The sequence below is a fragment of the Chelmon rostratus genome, chromosome 1, assembly GCF_017976325.1.
Source record: "Chelmon rostratus isolate fCheRos1 chromosome 1, fCheRos1.pri, whole genome shotgun sequence".
In the NCBI taxonomy this organism is placed as follows: domain Eukaryota; kingdom Metazoa; phylum Chordata; class Actinopteri; order Chaetodontiformes; family Chaetodontidae; genus Chelmon; species Chelmon rostratus.
The window spans coordinates 14,433,101-14,454,493 of record NC_055658.1 but is presented as its reverse complement, the minus strand read 5'-3'; the positions used below and the strand labels follow the sequence as shown (position 1 = coordinate 14,454,493).

The 21,393-nt window shown below is 43.2% G+C and overlaps 1 protein-coding gene across 1 annotated transcript in view; it reads right to left on the bottom strand.

Annotated features, from left to right (window-relative positions):
- Positions 1-884: 884 nt before the first annotated feature.
- The window catches only part of dagla (diacylglycerol lipase, alpha), a 36,153-nt gene continuing 15,644 nt past the window's right edge, over positions 885-21,393 (bottom strand). The window contains exons 2-20 of the mRNA XM_041935206.1: positions 21,225-21,326; positions 20,917-21,128; positions 20,624-20,725; positions 20,384-20,522; positions 20,155-20,242; positions 19,219-19,353; positions 19,038-19,115; positions 18,368-18,492; positions 17,577-17,727; positions 15,202-15,285; positions 14,176-14,253; positions 13,840-13,920; positions 13,501-13,643; positions 10,642-10,710; positions 10,477-10,549; positions 9,931-10,139; positions 9,306-9,432; positions 5,214-5,380; positions 885-4,455 (exon numbers count right to left, since the gene is read on the bottom strand). Coding sequence (XP_041791140.1) covers positions 3,357-4,455; positions 5,214-5,380; positions 9,306-9,432; positions 9,931-10,139; positions 10,477-10,549; positions 10,642-10,710; positions 13,501-13,643; positions 13,840-13,920; positions 14,176-14,253; positions 15,202-15,285; positions 17,577-17,727; positions 18,368-18,492; positions 19,038-19,115; positions 19,219-19,353; positions 20,155-20,242; positions 20,384-20,522; positions 20,624-20,725; positions 20,917-21,128; positions 21,225-21,319 — 3,255 coding nt within the window. The 5' untranslated portion in view covers positions 21,320-21,326 and the 3' untranslated portion in view covers positions 885-3,356. The remainder of the gene's footprint in view (positions 4,456-5,213; positions 5,381-9,305; positions 9,433-9,930; positions 10,140-10,476; positions 10,550-10,641; positions 10,711-13,500; positions 13,644-13,839; positions 13,921-14,175; positions 14,254-15,201; positions 15,286-17,576; positions 17,728-18,367; positions 18,493-19,037; positions 19,116-19,218; positions 19,354-20,154; positions 20,243-20,383; positions 20,523-20,623; positions 20,726-20,916; positions 21,129-21,224; positions 21,327-21,393) is intronic.

The window sequence follows — 21,393 nt, the reverse complement described above, 5'->3', positions numbered from 1 at the left end:
GATTTTTGGACTGAACTGATCAGCTGTGCCACTAACATATTAAATCTAAAATCCAATGATAATTCCTATTGAGGTGAAGACTATAGTGTTAATTACTCAGGTTTTAACTGGTTTCTACTGCAAGTCAGTCATGACCTGTTGTAATTCAAGTAGGCCTTGTTTAATCTAAAACAGAAATCTGACAGATCTGCACCGTGTTGGACAGAGGAGCCATCACAGATTTTACAAATAGCTTACTGTTGGTCATCTATGAATAAATGAAGAAATAAACACATTAATAAAATGCCTACAGGCTATTGTGAGTTACTGCTGTATATTTGCTTATGCTATTAAGCAAAGTAAGTAGGGTTTTTTTTGCAGAGCAGATAACAGGCAAACTCAGAAATTCTGCAGGTGCAAGGTGCTTCAGTGGTGTTATTAAACAGACACCTCCCACCCATGCTGTGTCATTTGACCTATGTCACCTCCATAAGGCTCAACAGTAGATTCTGATCTCTATCAAACCTACTGCACACTCATACAGTGCACCTACACTTAAATATAGCTCCAAACACCTCACACCACCTTTGCTCAAAATCCATGTGCACTTAGCAGAAACCGATGACACACTCTTTACATCAAATTTAAAGGACAAACATGTACCTATGGCACTCGGCATCAAACATGATTAGTTTAAAATCAGCTTTCACAAATAGCCAAGTTTGGTTAGTCTGAATAATTCTTTGCCTAAATGTTCCTACAACATATACTACTAGAGAAAGAGCCCTGATTACATACACTGATAAATAAGACATTTCTACGCTTTCTAATTAATATACTCAATACTCAAATATCAAGCAGACAGAGAAATGACAGGAATTCAGTTACTTTAATAGTTTGCAGTTTATTCCATTACAGGCAGGGCAGTGGGAGGGGTGGGGGATTAAATACATTCTCATTGCGGGGCAGGAGAGGAAGGGAAGCAAACCAGGTAAACATGGACAAGACATAGTTGAATTATTCCTCTTTCAATATAGACCAATTTGTAAATCTGCCAATAGTCTGAATAAATATCTTTCAGATGAAATATCTTTTCTCTATATGTCAATACTGATATCTTTTAATATAGTCATTATCTCCTTATTGTTATATAGTTGTTTTCTACATGACTATATTGGAATTCATATTTTTTTTTCTTAGACATCTGCATAAATAATTACACATAGAAGATGGTGCTGTACACATCATGGTGGAAAGTATTATAGTGCTTTCTGTCAGCAGTGTTTAGTGTATGACCGGCTGCAAGCAAAGCTACTGAATGTAGGAAATTGCTGGCCCAACCTTAGTGTGTTTTGTGGGAGACTACTGGGACTGGCAGCATGATTTGAGTAGAGTCAGACTGTAAACTGGCTGGAACGGTCTGCCGTGAGTAACCACAGCAAATCTTTTTCCAAATCGCGAGAGTGTGCAGATCAGTGTGGTGACTCCAGGCTTGAGGGTGGCGCTGCACCAAAGGTCACTGTGAGCAGGCTGTCACTCTGCAGCATGTCTCACCACGATGAAACATTTGTAAAAAGAGCATATTGTCACCATGCCATGGCAGAATGCCACATACTTTTCCACTCGGACAGAAAAAAAAGAAAAAAAAGAGAAAAAAAAGCTTAAATATATAACTCCTTACAGTTGGGAAAGTCTAAAAAGTTCTCCACACTGTCCTAAAAACTGAGATAAAAACCACTGACATCAAACCAATCTGTTGCAAGAGCAATAAGGATAATAATACCATCAAATATAGCAATAAAAGTGATAACAACATTAACGGTAATAAATAATGCAAATTGTGAGCCACCTGTTGACATCCCGAGTGATGTGGAAGATTGTGTGCCACACAGAGTGTTTAGAATCGGCATACGCAATGTTCCAGCCCATTTATTTGTTCAGTCCAACCGCAAGGATGTTTGAGACGAACCACATTAAAGGGAAGCAAACACCTCGACGTCCATGATGGCTGAGCTTGAGAACAAGAGAAATGATATCCTGGGACACTTTGAGGATACACAGTTTGGTCCTGTCTGACAACCTGGGCCTCTCAGAAGGGTTGATGTTACATATACTATAATCTCTGGACATGTTTGGAGCTTATTTACTGTGAACTTAATGACAAGACTTGTTCTATACCAGCCATGCTACTCTGAAATGCATAAAGCATGCAGACCCTGACCTGGGCATGTTGCTAAGAGGTCTTCAAAGAGAAAAGGTACAGTTGTTATGAGAGTAGGACGACTATTAGCAAGTTCGTTATTGGTTCAAACCCAAGGTACAGAGGTTGTTTTCCAAATGAAAGCCATGGCAGTGTTTTAAGGTCAGGATGGCATCTTTTCTGTGGTGTTGCTGTAACAGTCTATATGGGACCCAACAGAATGGCAGAGAGGGAAGGAGATAATGAACTTAGCTTGTGTTTAAATAAAGCAATATACATATACAAAATTACATCTCATAAATACATTTGGCAATACAATGTATTAAATTTTTTGGCAAGGGGGGAGGGATAAATTGAGCAATATGATGTGTGCAAGAGTATCCAAATGTCAATTTAAGTGGCTTATTGACAATTTCTCTTTAAAAATAAAGAAAAAAAAATCATGCACTATAAAGAGTAACCAAAAGACTCAAAAACATCCATAGGCGTCTGTAATAACTTTGTCACAATCACTACATTTTTTTTAAGACACGTGAATTCTCACCAATGTAACACACTTACTCTCTTTCTCAAAGTCAATTCTTTGTAGACCTGAGGAACATTTCATAATGTCTTCTCACCTCTGCTGACTGACAAACGCGTCCATCTTCACATTCCTGATTTGAAAAGAATTGGAATAAAACAAAAAGCTGGAGCTGCTGAGGGTGCAGGAAGTTGTACAGTACATCAACCCGGATGATGTGCCTATGCTAACCTTTTCTACAGTGTTAGATTTTGAATCCCTGCTCAGTTAACTGTTCTCCCTTTGATTTAGTCAAGTCAGGGAATTGATGCGATGCTGACGCGTCCTTACCTGGGTGAGGCGACATTGTTTTGGAATGGCATTGTGAAGCTACAGTTATATTATATTCACCCAAAAGCAGTACAGCCCCCTGGCATGCAGAGAGAGGTATCTTTTTTTTCTTAGTCATTGCAATAGTGTGAAAATGCTATAAACAGCGTTCAAAGGAGACACCTGAAGAATGGAAATAGTTTGTGAATTGGTCCATCGAGTTCCGTCATTGGATCTCTGATGAGTGACTGCATTCCGTCGCATGCACGAACTGTGATATGTTTTCAAAATTTGGATGACACCTCTGAATTTAGGGCAAAGGACCACTGGAGTCTCGGGAGCACACTACACCATAGATGATAGTGTGTTCTCTTCAGGACAGTGGCAAGGGGTTGATGTTCGTAGGGAGTGTATGGCTGGCAGGGCACCCTCGCCGGGGGAGAGGTCGTTGAGCTCTTCGGACGACGACAGAGGGAAGGAGGGTGACAAAGAGATACCCGAAGAGGGGTCGGCGGATCCAGCAAAAGTGCGTGGGGGCTTGGGGACTAGGTTGGGCTCCAGTGTTGCCCTGGCCAGAAGTTGCTTGTCATCCAACTGCTGTCCATCTCCGAGACACTCGCCCTGGCCGAAGGAGCCCCGGCCTGACTCGGACTCCCCGTCAGACAGCTCCAGAGGCGGTGAGCTGCTGCCGTCCAGTCTGAATAGAGAGTCTAAGTACTGGGCGAACTCCAGCACTGCCTGGCTGGGGTTCCCATTGGACAGTTGGGGTGGAGGAGTAGAGGCTGCAGGTCTGGTCTCTGCACTTAACTGCTTCTCTGCTGTCTCCAGCTCCCGATTTTCCTTTTCTCTATCCACTGGTTTAGACCCAATCTGTGGGCTGAGGGGAGCCTCTGGAGTGCTCCCTGGACTGTAGACACCGGGCATCTGATCCCCATCAGACAGCATTTTTGGGTTGGCGTTAAGCTCTGGCTTGAAAGGCTGAGCCAAGGCGCTCTGGTTTAGCAGAGCTGGGGAATGGTGTCCACTGTAGCGAGGTGTGGCGGGAGACAGTCGCATGGGGTAGTCCGGCGTGGATCTGGATTCCAGCGGGGTAAAGAAGGGACCGACCTCGCCCAGGTGTTCTGGCGTTGCCTGGCAGAGACAGTCAGCAGCCAGTAGTTCAGTGCGAGAGCTAAGAGACGGGTTCTCCTCTGGGATCGGGGCATCCAAAGGGAACGGGAGGCTACTCAGCATTGGGGAACCCCTCAGTGCAGCCGAGGAGCGTCGGGAATCCAGACTATAGAGGGACTCTGCGTCTGAGAGACTCTCCATGACGGCCAGTGGTGCTTTGCGGTCCCTCAGCTCCACTGCCAGGCGCTCCCGTGCTCCACGCAGCACTACAGGCACTGGGGGAGGAGGGCACTCAGAGAAACCATCCAGAGATATTTCAGACTGGGCACAAGAACTGGAGGAGAGGAGAAGAAGGGATTGGAGAGTAGTGACAGGGAAAGGAGGGGAGAGGGAATCCAAGACACAAGACAGACGTGAAAAACGGGTCAACACAACTTACGGAGGGTTTAAGAAGGGAAAACTTGTTAGTATTTAAACCATATCTAGATTCTACAGACTAGGTGAACGACAGCAAAACATAACTTAGATGGAAGAAAGAACAGAGAAAAGGAGAGACTGGGAGGTCAGGAGTGACTCCTAGTGGCATATATGCTCTTGTATTAGCATCTAATACAGGAGAGGTAACATCATAATCCAACCGTCACTACCAGGAGTTCACACTGACTTTGGACAGGGGCTAAACCAGAGAGGGCGAGGTGGAAACTGAATACTACCATACGTTGCAACTGCTCTGTGGTCAGACAGCGTGCATGCGTGCATGAGAGAAGGGAGCACATTATGCAAAATTAGTATTGGCATGCTTTGCTTACCGTGACAATGGTTTTTGTCTTGTTTTTTTTTTTTTTTAAACAGAACAGACAGAAATGATTTTGAGAAAACAATAAAGTAGCAGTTAGTAGCAGTAGTATTGTTTAGTAACCAGCTAGATATAAAAAACAGACATGTCCCCATGATTATCCCTACAGTTTAGGAAGAGGTTTGCTCTACTTTATATCAGGTTAGAGGGGGAACTGAGTATACAGAGGATAAAAAAACTGCTTTATATATTCTTATAGGCTCCAGCACACCCACAGCGGTGCCTGGTGTACTAACCGAACACTACTGTTCCTGCGGTGGTGGGTTGTAGGCGTCGGCTGCTGAGAAGTTGTTGATGCGTCCATGAAAATGGACTCTGGGTTCAAGTCCACTTCTGTGGGGCTCACCATGATCTTGGCTGCCGACAGCAAAGCCGTTTTCCCTTTGTTGTAGTTCTCCAGCACCTGCCACAAGCACAGAGGTATAACACAGGGATGTGTGACTTGACAAATAACTTGACGATGAGAGCAGGAGAGGAGGGAGGATGAACAGAACAACAACTGCACACAGAAAGATGCACAAGCTCAGTTGTAACTCCCCAACCCAGATTTTGCTGCTGCACTAAACCAACAGACTTAGATTACTTTATTTTTTTTCAGACCAAATAAAAAAATCTAGTTGCACAGACATCTTTATCTACATTTGTTCTTTATAAAATATGCAAATTTCTCTTCCACGTCAGGAGGTGAGATGAAAAAAAGCACAAAACTTGGATCAATCATGATATCAATGTATAATTCGCTGGGTATTAATAGTTTGGGAATGCATCATCAACACACACACACATAGATTTTTCATCCATAGTCATTTATCATGTATAACAATAAATAGATGACGTCTAGTTATGTACGTGCATCACCCTCAGTAAGATTATAATGGTTTTCAATGACATTATCCAAGAAACCACTACATCTATATTCAGCTGCAGATATGATTACAGCTATTATTAAAGCACAGTGTCGTTCAGATAAATGTAAGTGCAACCTAAAGGTGAGCTTACACCTACTCCAGCTGACATTAAACACCCACAATGGAGCCATAATGCCTGCACAAGAACTAAGCAAGACCCACAGTATGATAAGGAATAGTAAACCAGAATGTGACTGCATGTGCAACTTCAAAAACATTCAAGAAAACTCTGTATCACATAACTTCACACACTTGACTGTGTTAATAGTTGAACATGTGAGGAGAACAAACGGCGACGGCAAATCACATCAACACACAATTACATGTACTTGGTTAACTTTAATGAGTTAAAACACTTGGTGGAAGCACATTGTGATAAAAAACAAATGGGACAGTCAGAGGTCATGAAAACACACAAATAAAACATACAATTCATGTGACAGAGGAACATAAACTGGCAAAATTAAATGACGTAAACACAGGTTCAGGAAGTTAAAAACGGCCATAAATAATAAACAAAGATGTCTATCGTGTTTCGGGTTATGCAGGTCGTTATGGATCACAAATGACAACAAGACGATGTTACATGGGTGAGGGTGAACAGTGATATATGATGACAAGGCTGCTGCAAGTGATAAACTACAGCAAGTATTTGGCACCAACAACATCAAACATATCACCTGCAGTCTGTAGGCACGACGACCACAAAAGCAACAAACCAAAAAACAGAGCGAGCCTGCAGACTCAGCACTCAAAGAGAGAAATTTATACTTGGAGTTTTGCATTATGCAATAATGTACTGCAATCCTTTCAGCCATAGAAGCACATTATGAAATGCATGACGGAGGATATAAAAATCCCAGAGTCTTGTTGATGAAAGCCCTCCACTGTATCAAGTCAGTAATAAGAAGTTTGTCAAAGCAGTGGAGCTGAGCAGCATACTCCATATTTACACATTTGTTCCCGCTTGCAGCTCCATCTGCTGCTGCTGAGTAATTGACAATCCCTTGAAGGGATTATGATTGAGGAAAAGATGAATATGCGCTTTCAAGAAAGGCAAAAAGAGGGGGGAGGATATCCGAAGAGGAGAGCTGCAGCCACTGAAAAACCCAGCCAAGAAGGAAGAAAGAGCAGTTAATGTGGAAGAAATTAGGTTGCCATGGAAACTTCGGGAACACAAAGAAAACTTGTTAGCTCGAGGAACAGGGTTAGCAAGTTCATGCCACAGCACTTGACCAAATGTGCCGTAGGTGTGAGAGGAATGGAGAAGAATGAAGGGTTGATTTGAGGAAAGCTCGGTGATGACTCTCATTAAGACGAGAGAGAGTGCAGGTGGCTTTGAACTCATCATGCAGGGTACTTTTACTCTAAGGTTTAAAGGGATTATATGTCTCTGTGCTGTTAAATACACCATTAACCTGTGATGGGCCATTTAGTGATGAAATCCACCGCACCTTGATGTCGTGCACACACCCGTTGCCTCAACTCATTTTGTCAATTCTTCGCATTCTTTTAATTGTCCTGTTTCCTACTTTTCCTGAAGGCCTTTTGACGGCATCCAGTGTGCTTGCCCGGACTTGCTGGACAGTTTTATGCCTAAGTGGAAAGAAAGCGAGCAGGAAGTCTTAAATGTTTTTCCAGTTCTTCCCCAACTGCTATACCATCCTGGTCATTTTGTGGCCTCCTTTAGTGGAGGGAATGGCAGACGCTCTCCACCTCCTCTATGATGACTTTTTAAATGTCAGTCTTTAGAAGTCCGTTCTGTCAGAAGGACCGACACCAAATCCTGAGTTATACATACAGGACGCTTCTCCTGTTGAACTTCATGGTCACGATATCACGCCCTCATAGTTTGGCCATTTTGTCACAGTAATAATAGCAATAATGACAGTTTATGTCAACTGTTTAGACCGATAACTGTGTTGTGCAGAGAGGCTAACGAAGGCTAATACTGAGTGTCATAAAGTCTATGCAAGAGAATCAGAAGGACTGTTTTGCGTACAGCTGTGTGTTACTATGTTAACTGGAGGATTTTCTATCAGAGTGCTGTTAGACTCTTCAGGGAGGCTTTCAGGAAAAGAAGCAGCGATCACATCCCCACACGGGTGAGAGTCGGGTGGGTCTGACTGGGTTTGTTCAGGAATGCATGAATCACCGTCAGCTGAAAGAGCCCCTGGGTGAGGGTCGGAAGGACTGTTAGAAAATGAGGGGACAGACACGAAGCACGGCGGCGAGGCGGGAGTACAGTCTGACGGAGGGGGAGGAAAAGACTCAGCATCTGAAAGAGAGGGAGAAGCAACGACAGTCAAAGGGACAGGCGCAGCCTCGGTGTCTGCGAGGGAGGCGGCGCAAGGCAGGTCTTTGTGTGTGGGAGACGAGGGATCGGAAGGAAGAGGACTAGAGTTTAATTCTGTTTGTGAGGTTGTGAACACAGCGGCACTGCTGGTTGGCTGACTGACTTCCACTTCCTCTGGTTCCGAGTTTTCCTGCTCAGACAGGGGACAAAATGGTTCCAGCACCTGCAGAAACACCAGAAGTATCATACTACAGACTAGGCACAGCAGACAACACACACACGCACGCACGCACGCACGCACGCACTCTTCCAGTCTAAACATCCATCCAGAGACACAGGGACTGCAAACAAATGTAAAAACAAGCAGAAACACACCGTACGCAGAGAGGAACAAACTTACAACTTTAACTCTTCATTCCCAAGACAAGTGCAATCCCCAAAGTGGATCCGCCACATGCAAACATTCACATTAATTCCCTGTTATCTGAAGAGATGTTCAATGCTTGTGATTCATACACTCATAAAGGCCAGAGGACACCATGAAACCCACCGGGAGTGAACATTTCCCATGCTTTGAAACTGCAGCAAATGTTGAGGAAAACAAGAGGTTTGGTCAGTCGTAGGTTAATGATGGGCCACATGCATAAACTGACCTCATACAGTACTCAATCTTCCAAATCTTTCAAAAAGATTTTTAACTGAACACTTAAGGGGCATACCACTGAAAACCCAAAGACAGCATCAGGCTGAAGTTTTTACCAAATCTAAAAAGTGGATCAGTGTTAAATTTGGAGTCAACTGTGTGCGTGACTGTATGACACCAAACGTTGCCAAATTATCACCTTTTCACGGAAATTCGGTTGCTCCGTCTAAATTAGTTCCTACGTGACACAGTGTATGTGATTTTTAAAAAGTGGTATCCCCCTTTTGTGAACAAGCGTTAAAAATATTCATGAATGTGTCTGAATTTTTGTAGTTCCAGGCGATTCACGCACGCTTGTCATCCATCAATTCAATTATCCACTGCTGGAAATCAGGAACAAGGTTTCACCACCATTTCAAAACACCCCCCCTCCCCCACCACCACCACCAGATCCATCTGCATGCACTCAGATCAAACAGACCTTGTTCAGGCCCTCCATCACCATGTGGGGCATGTGCTCATTAAGCATGGCGGGTGATATGATGACCTCATCGAAGGCATTGTTGTTCCCCCACAGAGCCGAGTATGTTGGCTCCTCCTGGCCACAGCTACAGAGGGGGAGAAAGAAAGGCCGTCAACAAAGGAGGAAGACAGAGTGAAACACCAAAAGGGCACCAGGTATGAAGAAACAGCTACATGAGACAAGGAGACTATAAAATAAATTATGATATGAGACAGCGCAGGAGATAGAAGGAGAGGGGAGTGCTGCGTGACACACTGTAAACCCACACTGTCCCGAGTATGCAGTGTATACCTTTTCCCACTGAGCTGCCAGTTCTTTTATGTCATGGGTGTGAAACAAACATAAAGATTCGCTTTGATCTAAGCGTGTCCACGCATCAGTTATACAACCACTTGTTCATTTGCGAGCTGGAGTTGCATGGTAAAAATGTACGTTTTGTACAAAGACGGCCTTTAAGTGCCGATACCACTCAGCCGATGACTGATCTCACATTCCACGGTAAACTAACAGAAACAGTGAAGAACAACATGCTAGGATTTAACGGCAACAATCTACCCACGTCTTTAAAAATCGCTTTTCTCACCATGTCTCTGGAGGATGGTTGTGCACCACGTGGATGATCCTGCCAGGAGGGTAGAGGGGGGTGGAGGCTGATAGAGCAATGCTGAGGTCACTGGGGTGGAGCCACAGGCGACTGCTGGGGGGCGCTGCTGGCTGAGACTGAGGATCATCATCCTCCAGTGGAAGCTCTGATTTCGGGATGCATTTGGTGCCTCCCGCAATGATCCTCCACTTTGGCAAAGAAAAATGCATTTTTTTGTAAATGTAAATTTGTCTTGTGTATATTGCATGTGTTTTCTTCTGCAGCAGCCAGGCGTTAAACTAAATGATGCTTTAACGGCAGCAGAAATACTAGTTCATTCTAATCAGCCACAGCAAAAAGAGTGTGATGCTACTGGGTTTATGCAGCAGATTTCGACGGATGGAAATGGAAACATGTTACGTTTTTTGACCATAAAGCAGAAGCACACAGAGCAGCATATTGTTCTGTTCTGATGTTTTAATAGTACAAAGCATGTACAAGTCTGTCTGACCGTCATCCTCCACAGTGTCAAAGAGATTAAGTCACCTTTGGCTTGTTACTTTTCTGTAAGACTTCCAGAAGGTGGCGTCGGAAACCCTCCAGTTGTGACAGGCCGAGTCTACAAGAGATCAGCAGGAGATATTTATGTTGTGGTAATACTGCAGTAAAATGAAGTAAACCACAGCGTGCTGGACATAGCGGAGGCGATACCTTGGCACCAGGTCTTTTCCTAATACCACCGATGTGACAAACTCTTTGGAGTACTCCATGGCATCCTCGCTGGGTACAGAAAAGACAGAAACAGTTAAATCATGGCGACAGAACAGGTGGAGAGTAAAGGGTGTGAAGTGAGAGGAAGCTAACATCTCTGCACACATTTCTAACTCCCATTTCAAACAAACATTTCTTTTCATCCAAAATTCTTAAAAAACAACAACAAGCCAAAGATGGTATGAAAGACTGTACATTACAACATTTATCTTCCCGTATCCACAAGGAGTGGTGCAATACTGATGATTAAAACATTTCTTGAAAAAGCAGTTATTCAAACTGCCCCTGCAGAAGCAGTGGACTGTCCCTCCTATTTGTTTGTGGGTCACAACATAAACAGGTGCAACAAACAGCACATCCGTTCCGACATCTGATTAGCATTTGAACAGATTACTAAAGAAGGGCCTCAAGTGTGGTCTCACAGACTTTGAAAAGGACATGATCAAGGGTGCCTGGAAAAGAGGTTTAAACGTTGCTTCTCTTTGAAAGAGCCAACCAAGAAGAGTGAATAATGAATGTACTTGAACACACACAAAAAAGCATAATCAAAGCTTTTGCTATGTGGGCAATGGCTTTTGATTGATGTAATATGGGAGTTACAGCACAAGAGCAAACAGCACAGTGTAACCGTGGTGCACAATAACAGATTTTAATACAAAGCCTTTCACTTCTGTTTTTATGGCTCCCAACTGTCTGACTGGGAAAAAGGTTGCCTGGACTGATGAATCGAGGTTGCAGCTGTACCACTACTACAGCACATTCAGCATGAGGCCTAAACAGGATGTGCAGGACCCACCATAAAGAGTCCATCCAGGGTACACTGTAACACCACAGTATACTAAACACATTTTTACTTATGAGCCACAATCCACAGATATGAGACTTTTGGAATAATCCAGACTGTCGTATCTGTAGAAAGGATCGACTTCAGCATGTTCTACATGAGTACAGAGTGACAAATTAAGGGGAAAACCGACATTAAGTGGTTACCATAATGTGCCTCCAGAACAGAGTTACTGTAGTTTTTGTATTCAATTTAGCTTCAATTAGTTTCCAGAGTGGGTTTGCTCCGTTTAGTTTTTATTGTTTAAAAATGAGTTTTAGTTGACTTCTAATTAGTTTCAGCATTAGTTTTAGTCTTGATTTTTTATTACAATAGGGAGGATATTTGTCAGGGGCAAGAATTAACAAGCCTAGAACAGGTATTTCAATAGAAACATAACAGTGTGTGAAGGTAATTGACTCACAATCATGCAGACATGCCAGTCTCAAAAGGCATATGCACCAGGGCCTCCTCATGCTGGTTGTGCTCACAGATTTGACCAAATTGACATGAAAGACATGAACTAAAGATATTTCCTATAAATATTTATTTTATGTCATTTTGTAAGTGCTCCATATTGCTTCAATTCATTTTTTTAGTCTAGTTTTCATTTTTATTACTGTAATGACCTTGCTCCAGAACAGCTTCAGTGCTCCTTGAGATTCTACAATCTCTGAATCTCTCCTGGAGGTACGAATCACAATTCTCTTAAAAAAAATAATCCCTCATTCATCTCTTGATGATGGTGTTGGAGAGCGCTGTTAAGGTGTTCAGTTAGGTTGAGATCTGGTCATTTTCATACTTCACCCATTCAGTGACACCTTGTTTCCTGTGCTGTCTTTCCACATTTATTCTTTTTTTCTTTTATTTTGTCACCTGTTCAGCAGCTCCTGACCAAAGTCTGACACACATCACATTGTCTTGACTTCAGTGAAACACCAAAAGGTGCACTGCAGCATTTAGTAATCTATTGGCACAGAAACTCTTCCAGCATGATTTGCATAGCAAACACAGTTCACCACTGCAGCCAGCTGTATGGTAGGGTGTTGGATAGTGCTCAAGCGGAGACAGACAAAATGCTAATGAACTTTGAACTACCAGACCAAAAATAAAATATACTGGACAGAAAAAAGGCAAATAAAAGTGTAAACCACAGCTTGTGGGGACTAACACTTTTTCATGTCCCTTGTACTTTAACGCCCTGATTCTTCAGAAATATATGATGCATTTTGCAAACCAATTCAGACTTCAAATCTGATTTCATGGACAAAAAACTCGTCTTTGTGGTTGTTTCAAATAAATCAGTATGTTTTGGCTCCGTGTCCCTGCTCCTAAACTGAGCATACGGCAGGTCGGTCCGTGCTTGGCCGTGTTATTAACGGATGTGCACACATTTCTATAATAACCATACATTACAATTCCCTTACTACGAATTTATGTAAGGATTACTATTAATCTGGTGGTGATTTACAGCAACCTTTGTTGCAAGTCATACTAGCCTCTTTCCCCCCACATCGCCTGTCTGCCTCTATATTGTCAAATACATGCAAAAATGGCAAAAAAAAAAAAAAAAAAAAAAGGCACCAGATTGCTCACATCGTCATGTTTAATCTCCACAGTAAACACAGCAGGGACCATTTCTGATTGAACAAAAATATTTATAGAAGTCTGGAATAATTCTGAGGTTCAGCAGTGATGAGTACTGAACAACAGCTACATATCCAGTTTTTAAGTAAACACTGCTGACCAGGATTTAACCCGTGACATCAGTCTGGTATAACAATGCCAAAACTTGCGCTAAACATGTGTGGGATTTATAAACATAAACATGGGATTTGTGAGTGAAAGTAGAGAGCGGGCTTTTAATAACTTCCTGCACAATGTACTCAAAAAGAATGAATGATGTTCTTTTGTGTAGACACACACACACACACACACACGCACAGACACGCACACACACACACAGATTGACTCACCTGAGAAGGCCACCAGGTGGAGAGTAGGAGTAGCAGTGGAGTGTGGGGTACTGAGGTCTGAGCAGGAAAGAGAGGATAGCAGCAGTGCCGGCACCAAGAGAGTGTCCGACTATCACCAGCCCATAGTGCATGGTGCCCTTGCTCTGTGGGAGACAGCCACAGTCATTACCCTCACCACAGCACACCTTTGTCACCACAGTGAAAATACTCACTTCAACAAATTGCCTCTACTGCTAGTTGTATAACTCTTTGTATGCATTAGTGTGACACAGTGCAAACAACAGAAAATGTTCATTATTCAGCCCAGAAATTCTTTATACAGAATACTGAGTCATGTACCAAGTCCCTTCCGAAGGCTTGTGACAAGATCATTTCCTGCTCCAGTTTCTTCTTAATGTACTCTGCTGAGTAAACCATCCCCTGAGAGTGGAAAGAAAGAGAAGTTGGGGGGGGGGGGGCAGAGAAAGAAATATGGCAGGAAGTCTGCATCATTAATCTCTTATTGAACTATCTATAGCAATTATTTTACTATTCACAACTGAAGTGACCTTTGGAGTTTGGAGCAATGTTACTTGTTGAAACTGCACTATGGAGAACAGAAAAACGTAAGAGGGAAAATCTCAGCGCACACTGTCTGTATTGTAAGCGTGCAGGTTTAAAACCGTAAGCTCTGACCTTGTGGCCGAGCCAGGTCCCGTGCTGCTCCTCTACAGGCAAGCGTTCAGAATCCCCCGTCAGATCAGTCAAGGCGTCCTGACACATACAAGACAAATAAAGGAAATAAAGACAAATAATAAAGTAGTAGGGCAGAAGTAAATAAAATACTGTGGTATACAGGTGATCAGTAATGATGAAATGAGGAAATCGTAATAAAGGTAGTGCACATGCACACTATGTATATGTATATACAGTACACTGTGCTGGATAAACAGCTTGTAGTCACAATCTCTATTGCAATTTGAGTATATTATGGTTATAATCTACTGACTGTTCCTGGAGAGCTGCACCAAGAGCTATTAGACTATGAAAGAGTGGTATGTAGGCTCCATTTGTCTGTCTCACTTGAAATGTCAGAAATCAAAACCATCACTTCTAATTTATTGGTGAAATGCTACACAACCTCCTAAGGCAGTGATCATACTGGATCACACCTCAAAGGCGAGGTGTGCCACGATGCTTTTCTCACCAAGCACGGCTTATCTTGGCTCTACATAATTTCACAGCAGCACTTAATTGGGGGAGAGCCACAGCCTTTGAAGAAGGTGCTATTTTCTATTGATTACCCCGAAACCCTGAAGTTTACCCCGAAAGCAATAAGGGATCAACACTTATGAGGTCCACCTTAGATTTACATATTCACAAATGCTATGCAAATGCTTCTTTAATCTTTGCAATGCCCCACACCACATGCACATCATTAATCTCTTGGCTGTTCGTTCAGTTTAGGTCTTAAAACACTACATTTTCTCAAATGCTTATGTAAAAAAAATGGACAGGACACTTCTAAAAGTGGACAGTCATGTTTCTGCACTATGCGTGAACGGTGTAGGAGTTTGAGAACACTGCATTAAACTATGAGAACTTCACCTGCTCTGGAGGTGTTGGTGTTGGGAGGCACTGAAGGGAACAGTGCTGGCTAATATTTACAGAGAGGCTTAAGGAGAATGACTGTAAACACAAGACAAGAAAGCTGAAATTCACCTTTGGTGATAGGGTTCCTCTGATACTGATCACAACCTTCTTCTTTGCGTGATCCACGGCCACAAAAAACGGAGTCTCGTAAACCTGTACGGAGGAAGCAGAGCGGACTGTGACAGGAGACTGAGCACTTCTTTAATCTTTGTCGTCAGAACTTTCCACACTTGGCACAGCACACAGTCATATAAGTCACTCAATGAGAGAAATTTATGGATGGAAACGCAGCGCTCACCTCACAAAGAAGTTCTCTGCTTTACAAATCATCATGTGGCTCAAGTGCTAGTGTGAATACTACGGAAACTCTACATAAAAATAGAAATGGTTTATTGAATATCCAATAAAATAAGGAAAATATTTAATTTTTATATTTAACGATTTTGTTTACTGTCTGAGATTGTTTCATTTTAAGTGGTTAATTTGGAGTATTTGGTATTTGGAAAGTGATCAGGGTTGAGCATGATTGAAGAAAAAATATTTTGACTTTTAATAGCTAAGCTATTTTTGTTGACTTCTGCACTCTAAGACTCTGCACTTAAAAAGTTATTGGCAAAATTCTTTTTTTTATCTTCTAACCATCACTATTTGACAACTTGAGGCTTCTTTTTGTTCTTTTTGCAGCCAAGCAGTTTGCCATTTTTACCAGCAAACTTAACAGCCTTAACACAGGGATGCAGCATGTTTACTATCCAGTGACAACTGAGACGCTGAGTGACCATCGTTTGAATTTACAATCAAGACATTGCATGTTCCATAATGAAAGCCGTGCCGACGTACAGGACGTTACATGCCCATCAGTGGGACGTCCTCCCCTGGACAAACGTCAACTTTGTCTCTGCCGCTTTGTAAACTGCATCACCTGACAATTTTGGCAGTGCCCTGAAGGGAAACTTCTCCCATGTGAGAGGTCCTTTTGGCTCTTACAAACACCACAGGCTTAAAACGGTGAGACAGGAATGTAATTTACATGGAAATATACATAAATACATAGTAATAGCACAGTAATACTAGCCTCTGCACATGGAGGGGACGTCACATGCGTTTGCTTTTTCATAGCAACAACATGATCAATATTTCCTAGTCTGTAAGTGAGGGTCTGACTAGACCATTCATGGAAGTGGAACAACATCACCGTCAGGCCATCCCCATCACAACCATGTTGGAGTTTTTGGCGTCTGACTGGTGTCATTTCTATCCAGGGACACAGCGTCACCGTCCGACCAATGTTTGCTGGGTAGATACAGCTTTACAAAAAGTGGACGAGGGAGCACCCAGTCAGTGATATACTAATCACACAGGTCCAAAACAAGTCTCCAACAAAACCCACTGTATCCGCTCACCAGGAAGTGATGTCAAAAAGTGAATGGAAAATGTTTGCCCCTGTCTCTAGAGTAGATCTCCCTCCAAATCATCTCAACTGGAACGCAGTTTGCACAGTGAACTGAGGAAATGAACCAGTATAACATTCCCATGACTGTGGACAATGCACCAAAAGCCAACATGGCCGCATCGTATGTTGAGAGCAGATGTGGACCCTCATCAGATGCACCTTAAGATTCTGTCCATGGCGATCACAAGCAGCCTTGGCGGAGTCCAACACCTACTGAGAACACACTTGACTTACTGCCGAGGATGTGGACACAGCAACTCGGCTCTCCATATCTCAGCAACTAAACTGGTGAATGAAGTGTTATCAAAACAGACACAAATGATGGCCAAAACTACAAATTAAAGCCACTAAATGATCAGGCTGGCTACTAGCTAGTGGATGTGCAGCACTGCAAGATTATGGTCTGCAATTATGACATTGTATGCAGCACTCTGGGGCTCTATGTACAGAACTGCCTCAAAGGGACAGAATTCTCCCCAACAGCGTATTTTGCAAAAAGTAAAACACATTGAAGGACCAGTGTGCAGGATTTAGTGGCATCTAGTGGTGACGCTGCAGACTGCAACCAGCTGAAGACTGCAACCAGCTGAAGACCCCTCGCCTAACCCCAAACGTGTCGGAGAGCCTACGGTGGCTCATGCCAGTGTTTGGCTTGTCCGTTCTGGGCTACCATAGAAACATGGCGTTGCAACATGGCGGACTCTGTGGAACGGGACCCTCTCCCTGTGTAGATATAAAGAGCTCATTCTGTGGTAGCGAAAACAAAACGGCTCTTATTTTCAGGTGATTATACACTAAAATACTCCTTAACATTATATTCTCTTTCTGTCAATAGACAGAATCTTACACACTGGTCCCTTATTAAAACAAAAGGAAAGGCAAATAAAAGCATTGCCCTGATGCTGTTCCACACAGCCCATTCTTTGTGTTATTCAGGAAGTAAAGCCCAAACGCCTCAGACTGCTCGTTAGCCAGTTGTCAGATTACTCACAGCATCGTGGCAGGAAGTGTAGACAATGTGAACCTGCTTGAGGTCCCTGTCCAGGAAGTGTCTACGTATGGCCAGGACATTACAGCCGCAACAATTGTCCTCCTCCACTGTCACGGACTGAGACAACCGAGAGCCAGACACTGATGTGCAGCTGGAAAGAGCGAGGAAGAAAACAGATCACACAAAGAATCAAGGACACTTCATTCACCAGTTACTAGTTGCTTATTATACATATTGACCATATTCTAAAGCTACTAGGCCATTAACTAAGACTTTTCCCTCAATAACCTCCTAGTTACTGCTTAGTCATAGTAAGGAAGTTGTACTTGATTTTCAATCTTACTGACCTAACCCTTAATAACTACCCCCCAGAATGAGGCATTAATAAGTGCTTTACAGTGACTAAAAAGAGCCAATATGCCACTAACATACATGCTAATGAGCAACTAGTTAATGGTGAATATGTATAAGGTTAACTGAGTTAAATTGAACTCAACGTAAACTTCATGTAAAAAGGTAGGTCCGACAAACACAAGAGAAATCCAGTAAACAGGTAAGGTTACAGAGATATAATGTGGTGTCCCAATGCAGGCAAGTATGTGTTTGTGAGTATGTGATTAACTCAACATTGCTAGTGTCGGTGAGTGAGCCTAACTGGAGTGGTGTTGTCTCTGTGGATTACCACTTGGCAAGTGTTGACGCATGTGAAATTTCATCCGCACTGAAGAGGCTCAAGAGACACAGAAGCCGAGCAGATCAAAACTGTGCGGGTGTGTGTTTGGAGTGCTTACGGGCAGGAGCTGGCGAGGCGGCACAGCCCACAGGCAGGCTTCCTCATTAGGTACATGGGCCAACCATATGCAGCCAGGGCAAAGAGCATGTAATAACACACATCCTTGTACATGTTCATCTCGGCCTGGGGGTGGAGAAAGGCAAACAGATGGACACACTCGTCAGAAGAACCGAGGAACGAGCGCAGCGGCACATTCAGAAATACTCAACTCTGCACGTATCTGTTGAGATGAATACATCATCAGCTCTCATCAAATCAACTGGTGGATCTGGTTCATCACCACTTTTTTGTTTGCATGGCGTGAAATATACACAAAGCTGCTTTGTAAGGAGCCAATAGCCAAGGGGCCCTGGGGGCCCTTAGCCTTTTCAATTATGTTTATATCTACTTAGTAATTAAACTATTGCAATTTGTGAACATTTCTGGAGAAAAATAATGATGTCCTTAGGAAACCTTTGTTAGCTACAAGTCAGCCCTCTCTGTATATTGTTTGCTATCATTTACCAGACTTAAAGCACATAAAATCCTTTCAAGGGTAAATGAGACTCACAAAAGTCTGTAAGAATGAGTTAAAATGCACGTTGTATTTCTGTGATCCAGTATTTCATTATTTACCTGAATTCTAAACCTTTCAACCTTCATAATAGTCCACAAAGATACACACTCACCGAGTTCTTAAGGTCCAGGTATCTAGTATTACGAGTGACAGGCATTCCAGATAAAAAGGCTAAAATGTCATTGTTGGCCTTAGGAAGGGAAAACAGAAAAGAGAGGTTATTTTCACAACAGTACATGCCTACACAAGCACAAAAAGACAGACTTTAACATATTCTTTACAGGCAGTCATACCTGGTCCAGGATAGAAGACCTCTTAGACCTCTGTCTCTGGCGGAGAAGTACCAGGCCAGCAATAATATCACTAGGCACAATGTCCAGGTCTCTGAAGAACTCTGCAAAAAGGCTGGCCACTTCTGAATACGCATCCTGCACAGGAGAGCAGCAGGTGTCAGGACATGTTGGCAAACCGCAGGGGGTTCACCACAAAACAGAAATCCTCCTCATGCAACCTTTATACTGACTGACCCTCTGCTTGTTTTGCTTCGTTTCAGGGAACAACAGTCCATAGCAAATTTCGCAGGTTTCTAGGCTTATAAATTAGGCAGCATAGCCTTAGCCTGAAGGTGAGGCAGCTCATCTTCTCAGCTCAAGGTGTCTCAACTATACTAGCAATATTTTTTGTTTAAAAAATCTTACTTGTTTATTACCGTAGCTACAGACACTAACAAGCACATATTTATGTTCGACATGTGAGGTGATGCCTGGATAGTGGGTGATCTCACCCTAACCTGTGTGCTTGTCATATCTAGTGGACTTGTACCTACTGAGGACAGCATGTTTTTTGCTCAGGTATTCGATTCATTTAGTCAGAGAGGAAAATACACTGGATTGTTGGCCAAACGCTGATGGCAAAAAATCAGCTCTGCAGTCTAGTCTAGTGAGTGATAGCTACTGGAATGGCTGCACTTGTGCTTTACTCTTTTGCAGACAGCTTGTAAATGGACTTCGCCTGAAATGAAATCATTTTGCATTCATATTTTATTTGAAATTCTTTAAGTTGCCAGTAAGTAGCGAAGCAATGAGCTCCTTTGTGTCACAGTCTTGATTCATCCTGTCAGGGCTTATTTTAATGACTGGCTCACTGGATGTTATGCCTGACATATTTCTGGTTTCATTCCTTTCTATTTTACTTTCAGCGCGGAGAGGAAACGAGTAACTGTGACTCACTGATTGTGTGTCCTGGGCTCTTGTGCAGCACATGAAGAATTTTAGTCTCCTGCTCCAGCTGCTGGCTTGGCCTTCCTCTAGCCTGTGTCTAATGGAGGGAAAGGGGCAAAGAATACTGTCATAGCTGAATTTGTAGGGTAAACAGGTAACATGTGCATGCCTGGATGCTGTGCTTCAGTTGAGTTTTGCGACAGAGAGAGAAACAGGGAATCCACGGGCCTGGTCATACCTGAGTGTGTACGTAGTGAGATTGCGCTGACGCCGACGGGTGGCTTTCAGTTTGACGAATGTCCGACCCGTAGGATCAAACGTGCACATGAGCGTAATGCAGACGCTGAATATCACTAGCCAGTTGCATGCAACAATTCCTGCAGAGAATATTCAAACATTATTCACAGTCAAGCATAGCAAATCTCTTATAACATAAAGTGTCCCCATCCCATTCTCCTTTATATCGTCTCTCACTCACCCAAAGCCAGGTTTTTGGCAGTGACATCAGAGCATGGCTGGTAATACTGGACAAGCCAGGCAATTCCCACCACGGCATATACAAGCTCAACCAGCAGAATAGCTGGAGACAGAAGGAGGGAGAGGTAGTGAGGAGAATAGTGATTGATATCCAGCCAATCAATATAAACACTGTTCAAATCTTAACTTGGAAATCGCAGGTAATCCTGACAACCACCTACTCCAATTCTCACAACTGGCTGCATCAGGAGGTAATCCTGCTTAAAGAGAGGCGAGTGTGCCTGCGTGTCTTACCGAGCCGTATATAGAGGACGTACTGCACAGCTTCCCTGGGCTGCGTGTACAGAATGCTGCCTCTCATGCTCAACCACATGATGGCGCTCTCACAGATAAGGCAGCTGACCAGGATGCCCAGGTACCCTCGGCCATGGTCCACCAGCGTTACAGAACAGGACTGGTCTGAGCCATATGGGAGGCCGAACAGAACCACGGACAGAACCACCAGCCTGAGGATGAAAGCCAGAGATGAGCTGATAAATAAAAAATGACATATATAAGGAAAAAAAAAAAAAATCAATAGAGTGAATGAAATGCTGACTCACCAGATGCAGTGCAATAAAAAAAGGAAGAGGGCGGGCAGCACCAGGTCATCACTGCCAACTGACCAGCGCCGCCGAAACATCACCATGCCAGGCATCACTGCCCTGTGGGAAGACCGAAGGGAGAGAGAAAACTTCAGGGACATCTGAAAATTCATTATGCTGCGATTCT